This window comes from Augochlora pura, chromosome 10 (genome assembly GCF_028453695.1).
Source record: "Augochlora pura isolate Apur16 chromosome 10, APUR_v2.2.1, whole genome shotgun sequence".
NCBI lineage: Eukaryota > Metazoa > Arthropoda > Insecta > Hymenoptera > Halictidae > Augochlora > Augochlora pura.
Genome location: NC_135781.1, coordinates 32,535,105 through 32,547,878, shown reverse-complemented (window position 1 = coordinate 32,547,878; position 12,774 = coordinate 32,535,105). Strand labels below are relative to the sequence as shown.

General features: G+C 39.4%; 1 protein-coding gene across 6 annotated transcripts in view; it reads right to left on the bottom strand.

The window, feature by feature from the left end:
* Positions 1 to 12,774, bottom strand: part of LOC144476475 (nucleolysin TIAR) — a 680,102-nt gene that overhangs the window by 153,491 nt on the left and 513,837 nt on the right. For all 6 annotated transcript variants that reach the window (XM_078193491.1, XM_078193490.1, XM_078193489.1 and 3 more), the window contains one exon: positions 4,149 to 4,236. In XM_078193491.1, the coding sequence (XP_078049617.1) occupies positions 4,149 to 4,236 (88 nt within the window). The remainder of the gene's footprint in view (positions 1 to 4,148; positions 4,237 to 12,774) is intronic.

Below are 12,774 nucleotides of genomic sequence, written 5' to 3'. Positions count from 1 at the left end.
TAAATTTTCCATTTCGGTGGCGGCAGTGGCGGTGGTGGTGGGGGGTGAAAAAGTTATGAACGATGGCGCGGGGCTGTTATTTCAAAGTCAAAATATCAGGAATCGGTTAATAGTGCTCGTGATCCCCGGCCATAGAATCCACCGTGTCGCTGTGTGAAATATGATATTTCGTGGGAAAACGCGATAACAAAATACGCAACTTCGGGCAAATGCGCCGCGTCGCCAATGAAAACGCGATGAATACTTAAATACGGGTGCGCGCGTGGGGGACGGGCCTGGAAGAGCAGATAAATAAATGAAGAAACGAAGAGACAGGGAAATATAGAAATACATAAATTTAGTAATGAAATATGGAAATACACAAATATATAAATAAGTGAAGAAATAAAGAAATAGAGAAACAAAGAAATATGGAAGCGAAGAAATATAGAAATAAAAAAATGTAGAAGCGGAGAAATATGAAAATAAAGAAATATGGAAAGGAAGAGATATGGAAATAAAAAATATAGAAACAAAGAAATATAAAAATGAAAAAATGTAGAAACTAAGAAATATATAAATAAAGAAAATATAATAAAAAAATACAGAAAGAGAAAAATAAAGAAATAAAGATTCAAAGAAATAAAAAAATAAATAAATAGGACACATCGCGATGGTGAGCCTAAATATGCACACTATGCCGAGCCTATAGCGGACGGCGGTGAGCTTTTAAATATGGTAATTCCGGATCGCCTATGAGTCGGTTTTTACGATGTTCAATGATTCGGATCACCGTTCGTCGGGTCGCATAAACGAAGAACTTTTTTTATTCGCCATTAAACGATAATGCATTTAAAGCCCCCTCTCTTTCTCTCTCTCTCTTTCTCTTTCTCTTTCTACCTCGTTCTCTATATAGTCCTCCAATTTCATTGTTCCCGGGGAAATTTTACAGAACTTCCGCAACGCGGACACGTTCTCCTTTCGATGAATTAATCCTTTCACGAAATCGAGTTCCCGCCGTTAGGGACGTCATAAAAGATAATGAAATCGTATCTTGATTTCACTCTAACGACCCATTAGAAAAACAACGTAACCTATAACCCCGTTCCGTTCGAGCCACTCTCTGAACATCGTCTTTAACAATTGGAGAACGAGTTGAGGAAAGTGCGATACAAACTTGCCTCTTCAAGATCTGTTGCAAATATATATATATATATATATTTTCTATGCAGTTGAAAATGAAAAATTATATTTTACTATATAAATATTCTATGGAATTAAAAATGAAAAATTAATCTCCCGAATTCGATAAATATTCTCTCACTCTGTAAATTATTTAATATAGGGTAGATTATAAAAGAATTCTCTGTGTGATTGGTTTAACCCCTTGGGAAAGTTTAAATAATAATTGCAATAATTTTACCAAAATTTCAATCCCTCCACGGTTCACCGAACGAGAAGCAGGGAATATTTTATGATTTTTTCGAAAACTGCGAACCGGCCCCTGACATTTGATACCTGCTCGAGTGCAGTTTTTTTCCCCCTCCCACCGAACTCTGCAGCTAAAAATTCGATTATTAAATTATATTAATTATAACGATGTTAATAAACATGCTCACCGAGTTCGGTCGGACTCGGTCAGAGTTTATCTGAATTCGAGCCGGTTGCAGTATTTAAAGCGCAACTTATTCGAAGCAACTTTTTTCGGTCGCTTAAAGTATCGGCTAAATTGAACTCCGCCGCCATATTTAAATGGAACGGGTTTACCGATCGCGAACGAACCGCGCGATTCGGCTGGAGAAAACACCCGATTAATCTCAACGCGAATGTCGCGCGCACGCGCGCTAGTCGATCGGCACACGCAAGAAATCGATGGAAAATTGAATTCCCGGTTCGCGCAAATTGACACGAATTATAGACTTATTGGCGTGATCCATCAAGCTACCGAAGGTACTCGCATAAATTCATCTCGCAGAGTACGACGACCGAGTTTTGAAAGCAATCGACGCTCGGAATATTATCGTTGCGCATCTATCGACCCGTAAGTGGAACGGAGAGCAAGGTATCTCCGGTTTGTAAGTTGGATGCATCATAGATCACGGAAAGATAAACATTATTATACTTCGCGTCGGTGCATCGTCGAGAGCCGAATGACGAGGGGGGGACCGCCACTCGTAAAAGATCTGCGACGAGGGAAGAGAGAGAGAGAGAACGGTTTCGGCGTCGTTAAACGTGCAATAAACCAGCAAAATCTGTACGGTTAATAAAACCAAATATTCGGATCCTTTTCCCGGAGCGATCCCTCTTAACTGAACTGGGTCAATTTAGTATAGTTACTGCCGACACTTCGAACGAAATACCTACGAGCCGCGAGAACTTTTTTGCCAGCGTTTTGTCCTATCTTGATGGCGAAGACGTTTTCAAGACGGCTTTAAGGCGTTTTGAAGACGTCGCGAATGAACTGCGAAAGGATTACGGAAAGCCTGGAAATGGTCTGCGAACGTCCTCTGTCAGAAGTCAAGGCGTCTTTTACACGTCAAAAAGTTCTGAAAGATATATTTCAGATGGCTTAAGGACGTCTCGTTTTAAACATTAAAATAGTGTTCAATGAGGAAGGTTTTGAAGCCATTTTTGAGACATCTACTATAGGACGTCTAGTTTTGGACGTCTTTAAGACGTTTTAAAGACGTACTAAAATGGAAATCCTTTAAATTTCTGAAATTACAATTACGCTTCTTAAATACGTCAATTTTAGATCTTAAAATATTCAGACCTAAAATGGACGTAAAGTGGACGTCTATAAGACGTTGCTAAGACGTCTTAAAAAAATATCAAATTGAAAGTTCTTTAAACCTCTGAAATAACACTTCTTAACTACATCAATTTTAGGCCCTAATATATTCCGCCCTAAAACGGACGTAAAATGGACGTAAAGTGGACGTCTACAAGACGTCCAGTCAATAATTAAACTTCCAATTCCTTTCTTATTCGCGAACGTCGAATTTATCTCCCTTAAATTCCATTGTTCGGCTGTTCGGTCCGCAGGTAGCACGTTCGGAAAAAATGCGAATTTTTTAAATATTCTTTTTTCTCTGGAACGAGAATTGCTATTGTATCGTTCGTATCCTGCGGGAAGAGATGTTATGTTTAAATTCTGTAGCGGCGCGCGCGCGCGCGCTTGCAAATTGACATGTATTCATGAATATTTTCGCATTTGCACATATTACTTTTGCATTCGGATGTTCGTTGCGCGCGGTCGGAAAGGGCATTTAGCAATAATGTTCGGCAAATTTATTTAGCGATAATATGCGGGCAGATTATTTAGCGATAATACTCGGCAAGATTATTCCTTGATAATGTTCAGTTCGGATTATTTAGTAAGAATATTTGGCAAGATTATTTGGTAATAATATTTCCGCGAGATTATGTAATGAGTATATTTAGCAAAATTATGTAGCAATAAGATATTCAGTAAAATTATGCAGGACTAATATTCAACAAGATTACTTAATAAATATATTTAGCATGATTGCTTAATAAATATATTTAGCAAGATTATATGATAATATCATTTAATAATAATATTCAGCACAATTATCTAGTACTAACGAAGACAATTAATTCCAAAACCGTATAATAATAAAAAAAAGAATACTTCGAAGATTACTTATAAATAACAAGAAAAATTAATTCTTGATTATTCAATAACAACGAAAAAGAAGAATTCAACAATATCGCTCAATATTGAAAAAAAAAGTACTGACAAATCGCAGCACCAATTTAATCGAATAATAGAAAGAGAGTGAACCCCAGAAAACTTGTACAAATTATAAAACGTTGAAATCCTCATCAAGAAATAAAACGAATATTTTTCCGCTCGATTACAGGGCATTGTCCGCGCTCGTTAGTTCTACGGTTCGTCTGCCGGTAGGATTGAAAAATAATAAGTAAGCTGGCTTTAACGAAGTGCATATGCATAAGGCGGCGCTGCGCGGTGGTAGAACGCTTGACTGGCACGGAAAAGAGACTTTCTCGGCCGCGTGATTAGTTAACGTCGCATGCAGGAAGGGGAGAAAGATCGCTGTTCACATTACATCGTTATATTATCACTCGTATACCACGAAGAGGACGGTAAGTCGTCTTTAATGAGCAAGATTAAGAGGACTTACGAGATTTCGCCGAAGGGAGCGAAGGCTTCCCTCAAGGTCTGCGTCTCGATCTCCGGGCTTAGATCCCCTACAAATATGTGGTAGTGTTCTGAAACAGACGTACGTAAAAATGTTAACAATCTCGTTCGAGAGAAGCCAGTAAATCTTATTAATACTTATTTAAATTTATAGGGCGATAAATGCAATTATTTTGGGTGATTTTTTGAAAGTATGAATATTAGATTTATTCCGATTTCGCTGTTGTAATATTTGCCGCGATCGACGCATCGATTAGTTTATTTAATAAATTGATTAGTATATTTAATAAATATAGCTCTTGACGCATTGATTAGTATATTTAACAAATAGCTCTTGACGCATTGATTACTATATTTAATAAACAGCTCGTAAACGCATTGATTAGTATATTCAATAAATATTGCTCTTATCGATTACTATATTCAATAAACAGCTCTTGACGCATTGATTGCCATATTCAATATATACAACTTTCGACACAGTGATTAATATATTCAATAAATATCTCTTAATTCACTGCTTACGATATTCAACAAACAGCTAGTAAACGCGTCTTTCGACTTCGAATAAATTATTCAAATTGAACAATCAACGATCCGCCATTGCGTCAAGTTGCCCGCGATCCACTGTTCAATATCACGAAGTATCCAGTTTTATGCAAATTCGTGAAACTAATCCAAGAGCGATGGTTTCACTTAACCGGGTTCGGGCAGCTTAGGCGAATATAGGATCCAACGAAATGATTGAGAAGTTCCGTGATTCTCATACGCTATATAATTAAAGCCGAACTTTTCCACCGGGGGGAGAGGGGGTGGGGGGGTAAAGATTTTTGCCGGGGAGCCCCGGCCAATTATTTCCGCTCGAACGCATTATGCGAAATCCCGGAAATTTTTCATTTTGCTTAGAGCTTTTCCTCGCACACGCACACTCTCTCTCTCTCTCTCTCTCTCTCTCTCTCTCTCTCTCTCTCGCTCTCTCTCTAAGTTCTGTCAGCTTATCGACAGGCCTCCAACTAAATTAAACTTTTCCAGGGTGGGGGGAGGGCGAGAGAGTTTCGTGGAACAGCTTAGGCGACTTTCATTTAATTTTTCATCCCATTCGGAGAAGTGCGGACCGGCGATTTTTAATAATCGTGTTGATGGGAAGTCCGACGAAACTGCGGGTAAGAGACTGTCGAATTATTATATCGCGAAGGGGAAACCCGAATAGGCGGAGATAATTCAACGTTTCCGAGGTGCCGATTCGACAAGATTTTTGAGTAACGATGATTTAACGATAGGAGTGCTGAGTTAGGTTAGGTTAATTTTATCACCTGTTACCATTACTCAGTCTCGGTATATTTTATTATTTTTGAGAGATTTTTCTGGTACTTATATTCTATATTATATTATCCTAATTATGTTATTAATTTCTTTTCTTATAATATTATATTATTTTTGTATTTTTTATTATATTATTATTTATACTCTATGTTATATAATTATAATATTACGAGAAGCAGCTCTCTTTTTACTATAATTATAATATTAACTAATAATTAATAATTATTATTTTTATTACAGAAAACTATATAATAATAATTATTATTATTACAGAAAACTTGGACTCTTTTTTAGTACATATACGTATACCAAAAAATATTGAAAAAAAGAAACGAGGAAAAAGGGAACTGCTTCTCGTAATAATAATAATTATTATTGCTATGCAATTTATAACCAATTTTCGCTAATAAAATCCAAAAATCCATTATCACGCGTAAAATCCTATTTTGCTCAAAAAATTTGTTAATTGATTCTTTAATAATTAATTATCTATTTATATATCGTATGGTGTCCCCGATTGGTCGAAACCCTATGGTCACCATCACTTCGAATAGAAAGTAATGGTTACTTAAACCGTTAGATATAAGTTGTCCATTAAATATGCAATTCAGTCGCGGCGCTATGGTCTAGTTAGCAGTCGGCAAACGGAAAATTGAAAGCCGGGGCAAATATATGCATTTCCGGTGTTCCTGTTAAAATTGCAAAAGTAATTTAGCGCGCAGCCGAGTCCCCGTTGTGCATATACGTTAAATCATTTTCCGCGTGTTTTAGCGGGACCTCTCTAGCCAGCTAGCTAGGCGAGATTGTTCCTGCGTTGCGCAAACTGTTAACGCAAATATGCTGAGAACAGCATCTTTCAATATTTGGAGAAAAATGTTGTTGCCGCGACGCTAAATGCCGCTGGAAAATCTGCGAAGCCGAAGTGTTTCTTTCGTCGAACGATGATTAAATGTTTACCCGATGGAAGCGGCGAGTTTGCAAGGTAAACGCCAGGCACGAAATGCAATATTTAAGGATTCGGGGACGAGGTTAAAAATTACTTTCGAATCCGATGCTTTTTGGTAATTGAAGACGATGTTCGCCATGTTAAATTTGAGACTTTAACGCGATTTATGAATTAGGGTTGCCATTTTGAAAAACAATTTATCGTGAGCGATTATTTCCTATGCTCATTCACGATATTTATAATTTATACGATATGTTATGATTTATTATTTTTGTGACTGGTTTTCGTAGTTATACAGTGCAACAAAATTTATTTTATTATTTCTTACAAATTTTAATAAATTGAAAATAAAATATTGCTATTTATTTAAATTCTATTAATGTTTCTACTCTGTCTTCTACGTCACGCATTAAATTTTTACGAACCTTGTAAACTCCTCGGCGCATTAAATAATTAGTCGCCGCGTGAATTCGTCGCCGATCGTTCGACAATTCCGCGAGAATTAACCTAAAAAGGTTCAAGCACGGTTTCGATCTCCGCCGTTCATTGAATCCAGTTGACCGGCGACGGCGGCGATGATAATAATAATAATAAGCAGCGTCGACAAAGGAGCGGATAAAACGATGTACGGCAACGCCGCGCGCGACCGGTTTTTGCGTAACAATAAAATGAAAAATAAATACCGCGGTCGCGCGTGGAGCGTGTTCCTCGAAGTAAATTTACATCGAGCCGGATATATAAAATTGATTTTCAAACGCGTTTGATGTTTCAAAGGGGGGGGGGGGGGGAGGGGGGGGGGGGGCGGTGTATCGCGGCGGACCGATCATACAGGTTGCAACGGGGTAAATAAAATTAATCGATTCGGGGCCGATATTAAATTAAGTGACAGCGGGCGGCCATTAAACTTGCCACCCATAAATGGTAATACAAATAATCGAACTTGTACGCGACACGACCTCTGAACCGGAATACATTATCCCCGGTGGAAATTGGCGATGTTAATACGCGGCCGCCGCAGAGACGCGATAAACAATAATCGAGGGGGAGAGGGGGCGAGGGAGGGAGAAAAAAAGCGATGTCGTCGGCGGCGAGAAGACGCGACAATAATTGTAATTTTTTTAAATCGCGACAATAATCGTAATCTTTTTAAATCGCGACAATAATCGTAATCTCTTTTAAATCGCGCGATCGCGGATTACGCGCGCCGCGGAATCGTCGGCGTTCGAATCCGCGCCGCGGAATCGTCGGCGTTCGAATCCGCGCCGCGGTTAGAAACCCGCTCTGAGAACCGTTTCGATTAAACAGGAGATGAATCTTTTTTCGATTAAAAAGTAGCCGGGGCTCGGTTTAATTAAAACGGAGATGAATCTTTTCGATTACAAAGGAGGACGAACCCTTCTTTTTTTTCGTCCAGTAAGAAAAAGATCTTTTCGACTCGAAAAAAACGAGAGAAGAATCGAGATATAGAAAATAATTCAGGAACTCCTCGCGAAACCACGACGCTCTTTGTAAAAGCATAGCGAGTAGACTGTGCGTGCGAGACTTTACTGTAGTAAGTTTAACCCTTTTGGTACTGGAAATATTTTGCGACGGCTGGCATAAATAACAGAATTTTATGTCTGTTAATATTAAAGCTGGAGGCAACACTTTTTGTTGTAAAGGAACACTGTTTTACCAAACAAATTATTTATATATTATTTATTATTATATTATATATTATTTAACGCTTAAGGCCAAACCAATACATTTCTGATTCGTTGGAATCAGCGTGGACCAATTGTTCGCTATTTAGCTCGACCACTCGCGTCGCGAGACGAGAGAGTTTCCCCGTTAAAAGGGACTCTGTCCGTTCGATTGAAGGGCGGCTTCTTTGAGCGTCGCCGGCCGTTGACTAGTTTCAGAAAACTGGATCACAAAAGTTTGCGCTTGCATAAAAATTGCGCCGGGCGACGGGCTGTCCACTGCTTACGGATATTTATCGACAGCGTTATCCTTAACAACATCACCGCCCCCCGCCCTCCAGCCTGACAGACAAGCGGGATTGTACACAAACCACACACGCGCGCGCCGGACACACACACGCGCGCTCCGAGAGCCGTTCCACCCCCCACCTTTTTGAGCGGCGTCTCCCCCCGCGTTGCTCGAGCGCTGACTCAGTCGGGGATTGAAAACTGCACACACCCGTTTCGCGAGGTGGGAGGGATGGTGGTGCGAGTTATAGGAATCTTTAGTGTGAAGTTATGGAAATCTTGTAAGGCAATAAATAATATTTGCGCCGCCAAGCAGGAAAGACGCAGTAAAACCGTCGATTTAGTACAGCGGGGTCCCTGGTTGTTCAACGCCGGCGAGAGTCCCGCTGAATATGCATTTCGACCGACCGCGGAATCTGGTTCGTTTACTCTATACCTAATTGCTCCACTTTGCCCCACAATTTTAAGGTACATTCCCCCGTTTCTACTATTAACGCGGCCGGTTTGTTGACCCCATTTGCATTTTTCCCGCCGCGCGCCGCGCCGCGCCGCCACGGGTTTCGGCCGACCTTTGACGCCCTCTCGGTCAAAGCGACGAGTTTTAACGCGATCATGCGACCGGTTGGCTTCGTCTCGATTTCTTTGACTCCGGGGATTCGACAATTTGCCTACACCATTTGAACCAGGAAACATCGCCGCGTTGTTCTTTATCCTTGGGAGAATATTCTATTTTATTTATATTTGTTATGGCATGCTAATTAGCTAATTGTATATATATTTTTTTATATGAAGTTTAATGTTGCTTTAATTGATATGATTATTAGCGACTATTATTTTATTTCTTTTTGAAATTTATTATATAATAATTTGTGCGTTTTATAGACCTTTTTAATAGTTAATATTGAAACTAATAAAGTCTAGAAACGACTAATATAAATTGTTTGATAAGAATTACAAGATACTATTTATTGAAATTTTTTAGAATTTTTGTAATAGTTATATCATATTATAGTATACACCACAGAATATATCATGTATAATATATACCGTAGAATTTTATTTGATATATAATATACATCATACAATATTATATCACATATAAAAGATACTACTAAATTATATATTCTTCATCACATATCACATACATTATATCCTAACCTCTATTCGAGCACAGTACTAAATATATTACAAAAGCTATTCTATTCTCCATATATAAATAAGAACCCCTAAAAATCTTCCACAAATACAGCCCACCCATACCGTGTTAATTAAAGCGTCTCCAAATAAATGCAAAAAGGAACAAAATCGAGGGAATTTTTGTTGAAGAAAGCATCGTTTCCTCGGGATATTATGTCGCGTTCTGGCCGCGCCGGACGCGTTTCCTTCCGGTTCCCTCCGCCGTTGGTCCGGTTTTCCGTCTGCTCGAGCCATCTTTCCCCCGTTCCGCCGCCTCTAGAGCCGGCGATTCGTGGAACGAGTAGGTCAGGATGAGTAGTCGAAAATCGAGTTACAGCTATAGAAAGTCCCTGGCCCGGGGTAGCATCGGTTACGGCCCGGCCGGTGGTATTCCATCGAAGAAAAGTATGGGATGAGGTAAGGTAAGGTGTGTGAGCGAGCGCGGGGGGAGGGGGAAAGGGATGGGAGGTCGACGGAGCCGAGGGTGGTCTGATTACAATCGGTTGATGGTCTATCCTCGCTGGTCGGATGTTCCGGTGGGCACACACAGTGGTCCATTCTCGTGAATTAGTTCGAACCTCGTCATCTTCTCCTCCTCCTCCTCCTGCTCCACCTCCTTCCCCTCCTCCTCCTCATCCCGCTCTGCACCGAATTCCGGGGTCTGTTTGAAGATCACCGGGAAATTGGCGGGACTGTGTCTCATTGGTCCGGCACCGAAACTTTTTCCAGCGACCTAACATTTCTACTTTTATTTTTAGTATAGGACCATAACCTGACATAACCTCTTGCACTATAATAACGAGTCAGACTCTTGATAAATATTCCATGCGAGATCTACTGAATTAATAAATCGTTAATTTCTTTTAAATTGAGATAATATTCAATTTTTCTGTTAATAAACTCTAGGAATGGAAGTATATAAAGACAATAGAAAAGACAGAAATATTTTATCCTAGTGTGGACAGTATTAAGGACAAACAAGTGCTAATCAACGCGGCGTGAAGAATTTTTATTTAAATATAGAAGAAATTAATTAATTCATATTTAGTAGAACACGCATTGAATCTTTATCACGAGCCTAACTCGTTATTATAATGCAAGGGGTTAATTATTAGAGGTTAGATCCTCCCTACTTTTGAAATTACATCAACAAAAATCGATAAATAAAATCATAATCGAAAAATCCTTAAACAATTGTTAAAAATCCTTGAACAATTGTTAAAATCCTTAAAAAAAAGTTCAAATCATAAACAAACTCGGTCGTATTTTCGTGAAAGAAAAATGTCGGCGTTAAACAATGTTGACGTGAAAGCAGAGTGGACGCAAATGCATGTAATTCGAAAAACAAGCGTAACATTTCCGGTCGGAAGTCGTTCGGATTGTTTATGGGGCAAATATAAAAGCTGTTAGGATGAAATAGGGTGAAGAAGGAGGAGGAGGAGGAGGAGGCGCCTCCCCACCACCGCAGACATTTCACCTTGCCAACCGAACGAAATCCAACAACCGCATTAAAACTTACGCCGTTAATACAATCGCTTAAACGGGGAACCTAATTTCGAATACAGAATTATTCCCTGGCCAAGTGCGCGCTCCCCCTATCTGTGTCTATCATCTCCAACCCCTCCCCTTCCTCCCTTCCTGCTTCCCCCTTCTCCCCTCTTCCCCACCGTCTCTCACCGTGTCACCGATGATTCTCGTTTGCGGGCGACTTTGTGGCGTAGCTTTATTATTGTCACCGGGCGTCGATGTTCATTGTTGGCCGTGCTACCCGACAGCGGATATAAACGACATTATTACTACGGTGATCGCCATGATCGTAAGATATCGCCCATAGAAATAGATAATGCATTACGAAACAAGGCTAGTAAAGCCACGGTTACGGCACCAGCTGCGAACAATATCCATACGCTGACCAGGTATAATCATTATGAATGTCTCTCTCTCTCTCTCTCTCTCTCTCTCTCTCCCTCTCTCTCTGTGATTATGCTACCTCCGGCTCATTAGTTCGAATAAAACGTCGTACGCGTTTCCGTATACTACTTGTCGGATTCGACCAAATCCTTATGGCATTTTTGCGTTTAGTATTGCTCCCTGGATTTTTGCTTTTGTCGCAGATGTTGTGAATTTTTATATATTTTTGTCGGTTTGGTAGAATTGTTAACAAGTGTGGTGTATTAATTGGTGTGGTTTATTAATAGGTATAGTGTATTAATATGTGCGGTGTATTAATAGGTATGCTGTATTTATATGCATGCGTGTGTTTATATATATTATATGCTTTTAATACGGTTTAATCGATATATTTTTATTTGTGGAAATATTATGGCACTGGCCACTCGAATAATTTCTGTAATAAAAAATAAAACTAGAACACATTAAAATACAATAAACTAAATTAAAATAGAATCAACCAAAGCAGAATAAATGAGACTACGATAAATTAAAATACAGTCAACTAAAACAGAATAAATTGATCTGGAAGAAATTAAAGTAGAATCAATTAAAACAGAATAATTTAAACTAGAATAAATTCAAATAAAATCAACTGCGATAGAATAAATGAAATTAAAATAAATTGAAATAAAGTCACCTAAAACAGTCAAAATTAAAATAAAACAAAACTCATCGAAATAGAGCAAAAATCATAAAATAGAGCAAAAATCATAAAATAGATCAATAATTATAAAACAGATCAATAATTATAAAACAAAGCAAGATTCATCCAAGAACCCTCTTGACAAATCATTCCTCCCAAAAACGAGCCCCCAAAGTGTACGATCGCCCCTCCGATTCCTTGCATTTGTTCGCAGAAATTTCGCAAAGCACTCTTCGCCGGACCGCAATATTTCCGTCGCGCGTCCATCGGTCATTTTCTATCGCGAGGATTATAATTCGGCGCGGCAAAAACTCGGCCTCGCCCGGGGATCGATAAATTAGAGAGCCGTAAACTCGGAGCACTTGGGTTACGATCGGACATATTCCAGAGGGGGCGACGAGAAAATTTGTGGAAGGGCGAGAAGGGTAGGTGGGGGAGGAACGAAGTCCTCGAAAGACACAGTAAAAGTGCTTGCGTGGGAATTTATTCAGTAGATTGGCCCGTTCGTAGCCGGCCGCCGGAGCGAATTCAATGAACGTCTCTCGTCGAATTTGTCGCCGCAGTTTCTACAACAAGATCAGAGAGAAAGAGAGAGAGA